The 10,648-nt window shown below is 45.6% G+C and overlaps 1 protein-coding gene across 10 annotated transcripts in view; it reads right to left on the bottom strand.

Annotated features, from left to right (window-relative positions):
- Window positions 1-10,648, bottom strand: part of LOC118398965 (receptor-type tyrosine-protein phosphatase U-like) — a 305,732-nt gene that overhangs the window by 113,121 nt on the left and 181,963 nt on the right. For all 10 annotated transcript variants that reach the window (XM_052472190.1, XM_052472185.1, XM_052472195.1 and 7 more), the window contains exon 4: window positions 4,557-4,638. In XM_052472190.1, coding sequence (XP_052328150.1) covers window positions 4,557-4,638 — 82 coding nt within the window. The remainder of the gene's footprint in view (window positions 1-4,556; window positions 4,639-10,648) is intronic.

A 10,648-nucleotide genomic window follows, 5' to 3' on the forward strand; every position in this document is an offset into this window, starting at 1 on the left:
CACCCGGGGCACTGGCACAGGTCACACTGGGCTGTGCAGACGCACCGGAGACAGTGCACAGTTCCGGCGCAGGATATCCTGGGCCATAGAGACACACTGGCGGCCAGATGCGCTGAGCCGGCACCATCTGTCCTGGCTGGATGCTTACTTTAGCCCGTCCGATGTGGGGAGCTGGAATGTAGCGCACCGGGCTGTGAACACGCACAGGACACACTGTGTGCTCCACCGCACAACACGGTGCCTGACCAGTACCACGCTCCCTACGGTAAGCATGAGGAGTTGGCTCAGGTCTCCAACCTGACTCAGCCAATCTCCTCGTGTGCCTCCTGGTTTTTCGTGCCAGCCGTGACCCTGTGTAATCCTGGGCCCTTTTATTCGCTGCCTCCGCCTTCCTCGCCGCTTCCACCTGCTTGGTCCGTTTGTGGTGGGTAGTTCTGTCACGAACGTCGTCTTGGAAATGACTGGACCAAGGTGCAGCGTGGTGAGGGTACATTTTCTCTTTATTTAAAATGTTGCAAACGAACGTGAAGCTTACGAGGGCTATACAGGCCACTAACAAAGACAACTACCCACAATTAAGGTGGCAAAACAGGCTGCCTAAGTATGATTCCCAATCAGAGACAAAGATAGACAGCTGTCCCTGATTGAGAACCACACCCGGCCAAAACATAGAAACCGAAAACATAGAAATAAATAATCTAGAATGCCCACCCTAGTTACACGCTGGCCTAGCCAAAATAGAGAATAAAAGCCTCTCTATGGCCAGGGCGCGACAGCAATAGAAGAAGCCAGTTAGAACACACTAGTCCAGTAAAGTGCTTGTGCATAATTGCATCTACAGTATCTGAAATCACAGGGATTTGATTTGATGTTTTCTAACCTGTACGAGATCCCATCAAACTGCTTTGAATGGCTACAATGGTTTCTCTGGGTTCTGCCTCAGCTCTACAATGAGGACAAAACTCTAAAGGGGTGCTAATAGTCAAACTTCTATAAAAGCTGGTTAGTACATACCTCTAGTCTGCTTTGCTTAAGCATTAACCCCTCTCTGGCCCACAACTGAGTTTTATAGAATACTATTTAACTTATGACCCTTCTAGATAGGGGTAAAAACCTAAACAATAAATGAATACTCTGTACATTACCTGTATTTGACTTGCAATTTAACCTTTGACCTTTGTGCTAGAGACAAATGCTCTTCTTTGCAGTAAAGGTCTAACCTATCACAAGGATGTTCGTATGTTTTCCCTGTGATGTTCAGAGGCAGAGGGACAGTGATCTGAAGTTTGACTATAAATAAAACAAAAAATGTCATAGATGTCATCATTTGATTGATAAACTGACTTCGGTACGTGTATCAAACATCTGGCTCGAAATGTTGAACAGTCGGGTTTATCAACTTAGCAAAAACAGCATACAAAATAGGACATATATATTTTGGAAAGTTAAAATCATGTATTTATGATGTACTTCCTGTACTGTGTCAAACTGACCCAGAACATCACCCGTGTATAGCCTTTAGGAATGTTTAAGGCACTTGGTTCATTGCCTACCTGAGATGTTAAATTCAACTTAGTGAGGAGCGTTTTACATAGTTTTATACTATTCTGATTGTGTGATGCATTGAAATGACAATATCATTTAAATAAACCCATAAAATCTGTACAAATGTTTCCAGTGATTTACCTTAATGGTAGCTCTATACTACAGGAACAATTGTATTATTTGGTGAGCTCTATATAGTAGCAACTCAAGAGGAAAAGTCTGGGAGACAGAAACATTGTAGCACAGAAATAGAAAGTGATACTTTTGCAAGCATGTGGTATTCTTTTACACCTGCAAAGCGAGCCCGTCAGTAGATGTGTGAGTACTTTGCCCAGTTGAGTTTTGTGTGACTATGAACACAACACACTCTATACTGAGAATAATGTGATGAGGCCTTGGTGGTGGCTCAGACTGTACAGAGATGGACTAGTGAACAGATGTCATAAGAAACACTGTCATAAGAAACACACACTCGGGAGTGTATCACAGTGCGTCTACTTATTTATCCAGCACCTGCTCAAAACCACTGGGTGTGTGTCCAGTGTGTTCTGTCACTCAGAGGTAAGCAACCACAACCCTTTCCCCCTTCACTTTTACTAGCTTTAGCAGCTTTATTCCTGTTTTTCCGACAGGGGACATAGTGAACATGACTCAACGTTGATGTGCCAGAATTAGCTCATGTATATGGTTGGTTTACACCAGTTGTCCCTGGGCAGGTGGGGAACGATGTTCAAATAACACGACAACACCACAGTATTTGACAGTCCTTTCTTATCCTGCACGGAAACGTGCGAGGATGATAGGATGAGAGGAAAAGAGGGAAACACGAAGAGAGGAACAGAAGAGGAGGGGAAGAGAGAGACATCTGTCCAGCTGTCCTCCGTACACCTGACACTCCTATCATGAGTCTCCATGGAAACGGACATCTGCCCACCTCTCTCATTTCTCTTTTCCTCTCTCGTTCTTTTCTCTCTCTCTCCAATAAGCGCATCGTGGGACGAGCTGTTGCTAAATTGATTTCTGCACGTAGTTGGTAGTCTTTCAGCACACATGCACGCTAGCTAGTTCAGTCTCTTGGTATGCAGGCCACATTATGCAAGTCACATTTTTACATCCAAACAAACTGCAATTTGACAGAGATTTCATTTGAACGCAACATGTGTTTGGAATAATGATAGTGACACTGGGGAAAATAACAGAAATGTCAAGCATGTTGGAATGTGAATATAAGAGAGACTCGATTTGTATCTCCTGCAGGACAAACAAGTTATTTCTGCTGCCTTAGGGGGCATCGTGCCAGCTTGGAGTGTGTGTGTGTTCTGTGTGTGTGTGTGTGTTAAAGAGGTTCCGTGGAGGGCCCTGACAGCCGCAGCATCTCCTAATGAGAGAGTTGATTATTTAATGGGGATGGTGGGGGCCAGGGAGATGACATCTGCATCAGCGCCAAGAGACGGACCCGTCAAACATACATTATTCACACACAGAGGGCCCTTGCGACCACTCTAACTCAGCAATGGGTCCCATATAACCGTGGAAATGAACGCATGCTGGCCGACATTCAGGTGGCTACGTGTTAAAAGTTTAAGATGAGTTGAGCTTATCTCTGGCGTTTTGGAGAGGGTTTATGGAGAGAAAGAGAGAGAGAGAGATGAACTTGTGAATGATTTATAAAGGTCTGGCTGTTTTTAACAGGTGGTAAAAGCTATCTGAATTTCATGAGCTCATTAACGCCCTCCATTATCAGTCATTAACATTTCCTCCCGGTCCGCAGTTTCTGCTTTTCACTGAGGATTATCCCTTTACGGAGAGCCAAGGCAGGGGCCATCTTGGCTCGAGACCAACCGCTAGAGTCCATTACGGATTTGGTTTGCTCAATGTTCCCTGACGTCTACAAGGGTCAGTGGTGGTCAATGGAAACTGTGACAGGCCTCAGCACCACTCCTATACACTCTGTCACACATTGTCAGCACAGCAGAATGAGCTGAGGGCTCTCTGTCTGTATGTCAGCATTACTTGCCATTTGGGACACAGCCTTTCACTGAGCCTGCTCTCCCGTAGAGGTAATGGGTCTGGGGACAGCAGGTGAGTGGCTCAGGAGGAGAACGGTCAGGTACCCTGTAGAGGCATGGGTAGGTAGGGAGGGGCTGCACTGAAGGAGGGAGGTTTTACTGGGGAAATATCTCAAAGAAACACAATGGTGTATCAGACAAAGAGGGTCCGCTATAGAGGCAATCGGTCAGGTTTAGAGAAGCAAGGGGGTTTGGGGGGGGGTGAGGGGTGTTTGCACCGAGAGCTAAGGGAGAGGGTGGGGGGATTGCACTAAGGGAGCGGGCTAGCCATAATGGGGAAATCTCTAAGAACATCACCATGTGACATTATGGTCCAGTTAGAGACCTCAGACGACTGCTGTTCTCGTCATGCCTTGGTGGAGAGGAAGAGAAAACAACATGCGACGAGAGTCTGCTGTTTTCTTGGGACAGTGTGTGTGTTTCCTGGAACAGTACATTAGCCTATGAGAGAGTGGGCTTGTCTTGGTGACCGGGAGAGTGGCGAGCGGAGCGACGTGCTGAGCAGTCAGGAAGATAAAGGTCACCAGCTCACTGCCTGGTCGACCGGAACAAAAGGAGCGGCATAGTGCAGCCGTGGCCATAGGAAATCAGACACGTGTCCACATGCCAGAAGCCTCTCAGAACCTTTGAGAGCAGTGCCTTCGCCTCCGCTGATTATTTTACAAGCCTCTGTCCTTGTCTGTCCAACCACCAATCACAGTCCTGAGACTGTTTGTACACCCCTGAGCGCCCAGACACGCATTTCCCATATCTTTGTCAAAGGTTACGGGCTCTGTGCTTTGTTCTGAAGTATATTGGTACATTTGTACTTTGGTGCCTTGGTGCATTAATACAGTGCATTGGTGGTATGCTGGGTTAGCTATGTTGGTGTGTAGGGGCAGTGCTCTCTGGGCTGATGTACATTCGGACACAGGTGCTGTACTGTGGTGGGTAGCTACTTACAGCAGGGGTAATTGAGCAGCAGGATGTCGTCAATGGCGATGTAGCCTCGCCGTTCTGCTGAGACCGATGCTTCAAACACCACCTGAGGAGAGACAAGCGGGAGAGATGAGAGGAGAATGGAAGAAAGGATTTCATGTTAGAGAGAGAGAGGGGGAAGGACCGGAGGGGGAGAGGGGGAAGGACCGGGGGGAGGACCGGATGGGGGGGCGGAGGGGGGAGAGGGGAGGACCGGGGGGGACCCGGGGGGACCGGAGGGGGGGAGAGGGGGAAGGACCGGGGGGGGACCGGAGGGGGAGAGGGGGAAGGACCGGGGGGAGTCCTAATCAAACAGCTTGAATCCACTGAGGCCTGTCTGTGGAGAATCTCTCTACTCAAACATCCATAGTTTAGCAGAGCCCCATAGGACAGCTTCGTTTCACACAGTCATCTCTCTCTCCCACCCTTCCTTTCCCTCCTTCTCTTTCAAACAGCCATCTTTCTTCATCAGAGAACACACACAGAACATTGGACCCGCAGGACTCATTGAGCGCTGCCCAAATCTCTACTCACTCATCTAAATGAATCTAGGCTCATGCTGAGAAACCAAAGTGAATCCCAGATCTCTCCCACAGAGAACCAAAGTGAGTCTGGGCGTCTGAAAAAGAATTACTGCCACAATAACCCATATCGTTTAGTGAGGGACAATTTACTATTTTACTGCACAACAAATAAATTAACGGCGCATGGACATGGGGTTTACTGCATTCATAGATGCCAGACTTTAAATAGCACTTTACATTCAAGTAATTTAGTTGGGCTTGATTGAGCTTTCCTGGCACAATGGAACCAATGCAATAGTCACTGACAAACCACACAGTGTAAAGATCTGCCAATGATCCTAAAAGGTCATCAGAGGTGTAGATAATAGTTGATGTGTTTCACCCACTCACACAGACAATAATACATGAGCTGTGACTGAAACCAGCAGACTCTTGATAGTTCAGATTTCACTATCACACACTCTATGGGCCATGTCAAAAGTAGGATGTCCGTTAGGAAGCAGCCCCAGTGAGTCGCCGTGTTGACAATACATCAGGCTCTAAGTGCCTGGTCTGGATCGATAGAACCACAGATGCATACAGGCCACGCATCCCTGTCTGCTAATATCTTAGTATTCTTCATTCTTATGTGTGGGCCATTAGAGAATCAACTTCTCTATTCATCAGCCGCTGACGCACACCAACGCACCCACACACACGCACAAATATGCACACACACACACACACACCGCGACACACCCGGCCATTGATTCACTCTCTCAGCACTGCACAGAGCCTTGACCCTACCTCATTATGACTATCAGCATCTGGCTGGACTCAGAGGAGAAAGGGGAAATGTGGGGAAGAGAGACAGAGGGGCAGAGATAGAGAGAAACAGAAAGAGAGAGAGGGGCAGAGATAGAGAGAAACAGAAAGAGAGAGAGGGGCAGAGATAGAGAGAAACAGAAAGAGAGAGAGGGGCAGAAGTCTTTATTATTTTGGAACTTTAGTGTAATGTTTACTGTTCATTTTTCACTTGCTTTGGCAATGTAAACACGTTTCCCTTGCCAATAAAGGCCTTATGTTGAACTGAGAGAGAGAGAGAGAGAGAGAGAGAGAGATGGTATCCTCAATGAAATGATCAAATATACAGACAACAAATTCCAATTGGCTATACTAAAACTCTTTAACATCATCCTTAGCTCTGGCATCTTCCACAATATTTGGTACCAAGGACTGATCACCCCAATCCACAAAAGTGGAGACAAATTTGACCCCAATAACTACCGTAAAATATGCGTCAACAGTAACAGTAATCCTCTGCATTATCATTAACAGCACTCGTACAACAACACTCGTACATTTCCTCAATGAAAATAATGTACTGAGCAAATGTCAAATTGGCTTTTTACCAAATTACCGTACAACAGACCATGTATTCACCCTGCACACCCTAATTGACAACCAAACAAACCAAAACAAAGGCAAAGTCTTCTCATGCTTTGTTGATTTCAAAAAAGCCTTCGACTCAATTTGGCATGAGGGTCTGCTATACAAACTGATGGAAAGTGGTGTTGGGGGTAAAACATACGACATTATAAAATCCATGTACACAAACAACAAGTGTGCGGTTAAAACACAAATTTCTTCACATAGGGTCGTGGGGTGAGACAGGGATGCAGCTTAAGCCCCACCCTCTTCAACATATATATCAACGAATTGGCGCGGGCACTAGAAAAGTCTACAGCACCTGGCCTCACCCTACTAGAATCCGAAGTCAAATATCTACTGTTTGCTAATGATCTGGTGCTTCTGTCACCAACCAAGGAGGGCCTACAGCAGCACCTAGATCTTCTGCACAGATTCTGCCATTCCTGGGCCCTGACAGTAAATCTCAGTAAGACCAAAATAATGGTGTTCCAAAAAAGGTCCAGTCGCCAGGACCACAAATACAAATTCCATCTAGACAGTGTTGCAGTAGATCACACTAAAAACTATACATACCTTGGCCTAAACATCAGCGCCACAGGTAACTTCCACAAAGCTGTGAACGATCTGAGACACAAGGCAAGAAGGGCTGTCTATGCCATCAAAAGGAACATACAATTTCACATACCAATTAGGATCTGTCTAAAAATACTTGAATCGGTTATAGAACCCATTGCCCTTTATGGTTGTGATGTCCGGGGTCCGCTCACCAACCAAGAATTCACAAAATGGGACAAACACCAAATTGAAACACTGCATGCAGAATTCTACAAAAATATCCTCCATGTACAATGTCAAACACCAAATAATGCATGCAGACCAGAATTAGGCCAATACCTGCTAATTATCAAAATCCATAAAAGAGCTGTTAAATTTTACAACCACCTAAAAGGAAGCGAGTCCCAAACCTTCCACAACAAAGCCATCACCTACAGAGAGATGAACCTGGAGAAGAGTCCCCTAAGCAAGCTGGTCCTGGGTATCTGTTCTCAAACACAAACAGACCCCACAGAGCCCCAGGACAGCAACACAATTGGACCCAACCAAGTCACGAGAAAACAAAACTCCCATGTCTCCTGGGTGAAATACCACAGTGTTCCATGACAGCAGCAATATTTGTGACCTGTTGCCGCAAGAAAGGGGCAACCAGTGAAGAACAAACACCTTTGTAAATACAACCCATATTTCTGTTTGTTAATTTTCCCTTTTGTACTTTAACCATTTGCACATCTTTACAACACTGTATATATATATACAGCACATAATATGACATGTGTAATGTCTTTGTTTACTGTTAATTTTTATTGTTTATTTCACTTTTATTTATTATCTACTTCACTTGCTTTGGCAGTGCTAACATATGTTCCCCATGCCAGTAAAGCCCCTTGAATTGAATTGAAAGGGAGGGGGGAGGAGTTACGAGAGAGAGGGGGTGTATAAATAGACACTGACAGAGCCAGGTGAGGGAGAAGGGGAGAGGGGGTGTTGGAGAAGGAGAGAAAGAGAGGGAGAGAGAGAAAGAAAGAGAGCGCTTCCCTCTCTCTCTAGCTGCTACAGCACCAGTTCAGTTCATCTCATGAAACTCATTGAGGTAGAATTGCACACTTATCTATGCTGCATCCCTGCCCTGTTCCCTTCTCCGACCTCAAAGGGAATACATGCAATCAGCGGCTGGCTGGTTTGGTGGCTGGCTGGCTGGTTGTCTGACTGTCTGGCTTGCTGGTAGGCTTGATTGCTGGTTTGTTGGTTGGCTGGCTGGTTTGTTGACTGGTTGGGTGGGTGGCTGACTGGCTAGCTGGCTGGTAGAATGGCTAGCTGGTTTGTTGGCTGACTGGATGACTGACTGGCTAACGGATTGCAATAAAGATAGGATTTGTTGGGTCATTCATATTTCGGGAGTCTTGTTTTTAATTTATATCACTATGGGAGTTATTTACTAGTGAGAGAGAGAGAGAGAGAGAGAGAGAGAGAGAGAGAGAGAGAGAGAGAGAGAGACAGAAAGAGAGAGAGAAAGAAAGAAAGAAAGAAAGAAAGAAAGAAAGAAAGAAAGAAAGAAAGAAAGGGAGGGGGAAGATAAATTAAGAGAGTGAGGAAGCGGGTGGGGAAATAGAAATATGGGAATTGATGGAAATTGATGTAAAATATATCACTAGCCACTTTAAACAATGCTACTTCATACAATGTTTACATACCCTACATTACTCATCTCATATGTATATACTGTACCCTATATCATCTACTGCATCTTTATGTAATACATGTATCAGTAGCCACTTTAAACTATGCCACTTTGTTTACATACCCTACATTACTCATCTCATATGTATATACTGTTCTCGATACCATCTTCTGGATCTTGTCTATGCCGCTCTGTACCATCACTCATTCATATATCTTTATGTACATATTCTTTATCCCTTTACACTTGTGTGTGTATAAGGTAGTAGTTTTGGAATTGTTAGGTTAGATTACTTATTGGTTTTTACTTCATTGTCGGAACTAGAAGCACAAGCATTTCACTACACTCGCATTAACATCTGCTAACCATGTGAATGTGACAAATACATTTGATTTGATTTGATTTTAAATAGACAGAGGTCGGTGAAGGAGAAGGGGAAAGAGAGATAAAGAGGGGGGGGGAGACAGAGAGAGAGAGAAATAAAGAGGGAAGAAGGAGGCGAGGGAGAGGTAGAGAAAGATAGGGAGATAAAGAAAGATGGAGAGAAAAAGAGAGGGAGGGAGGGAGAGAAAGAGGGAGAGCGAGAGGGGGAGAGAGAGAGAGAGACAGAGAGAGAGAGAAAGAGAGAGAGAGAGAGAGATTAAAAGGAGAGAGAGAGAGATTAAAAGGAGAGAGGATGTAGACTAAGCTATATTGATATTGGCAGTCACGGTGGGCTTGATAGCATCGTAAATATTTCATAGTAAAGTTCCCCCACATGTCCGCTACCCACACCTGCAACACCCTCATCTCCAATATCCACACAGGCAAAAAAGGGAACAATCTATCTATCGCTGCACACAATGTAAAGGGTGGATTTGTTCAAAGGAACAGAATCCTCATCAGTTCAAGGTTGTGACAGTCTTCCTATTTTCTTTACCTGCTTCCTCTTGTTGCAACCAAGTAGAGCTACAAAGAGAATGAGGAGAGGAGGGAGGTAGACATAACACTTCCAAAAAACAACAGTGACGTGAAAATCAAGGCCAGGCTTGTTGAAACTAGTGGGGTGCTGCTGCGTTGTGCCTACCGCTGTCTGTCTCTCAGGCTACAGAGGTGTTTCATCATCCAAGCAGAGAGATGGGGGAAATAATAACACACACCAAACTCTGAATGTGGATCACAAAACCACTGCCTTCCTGGGAGGAGGGAGGGAGGAGGAGGAAGAGGAGGAGGAAGAAGAGGGATAAAAGCCAAGTACACAGCAGGATGGGTACAGAGAACTCATGGAAGGCAATGTTGGCGGTTGGTTCGGGGGAATAAAGAGCATTCACTGATACATTTGAACATGAGCTTCCCTCTCCCCTTAGCTGCTACAGCACCAATTCAGTTCATTTCATAAAACTCAATGGTGCAGAATTACACACTTCTCTATGCTGCATCCCTGCCCTGTTCCCTTCCCCGTCCTCAAAGGGAATACATGCTATTAGCTGGCTGGCTGGCTGGCTGGTAGGCTGGCTGGCTGGCTGGCTGGCTGGCTGGCTGGTAGGCTGGCTGGCTGGCTGGCTGGCTCTATTCACAAATACAAACAGACCCCACAGAGCCCTAGGACAGCAACACAATTAGACCCAACCAAGTCATGAGGAAACAAAACAAAACTCTCATATCTCCTGGGTGAAATACCACAGTGTGCCATCACAGCAGCAATATTTGTGACCTGTTGCCACAAGAAAAGGGCAACCAGTGAAGAACAAACACCATCGTAAATACAACCCATATTTATGTTTGCTTATTTTCCCTTTTGTACGGGAGCTGGCTGGCTGGTTTGGTGGCTGACTGGTTTGTTGGTAGGCTGGCTAGCAGACTGGCTGGCCGACTGGCGATAAAGAATTGTAATAAAGAGAGGATTTGTTGGCTAATTAATATTTCTG

Source organism: Oncorhynchus keta, chromosome 20 (assembly GCF_023373465.1).
Source record: "Oncorhynchus keta strain PuntledgeMale-10-30-2019 chromosome 20, Oket_V2, whole genome shotgun sequence".
NCBI lineage: Eukaryota > Metazoa > Chordata > Actinopteri > Salmoniformes > Salmonidae > Oncorhynchus > Oncorhynchus keta.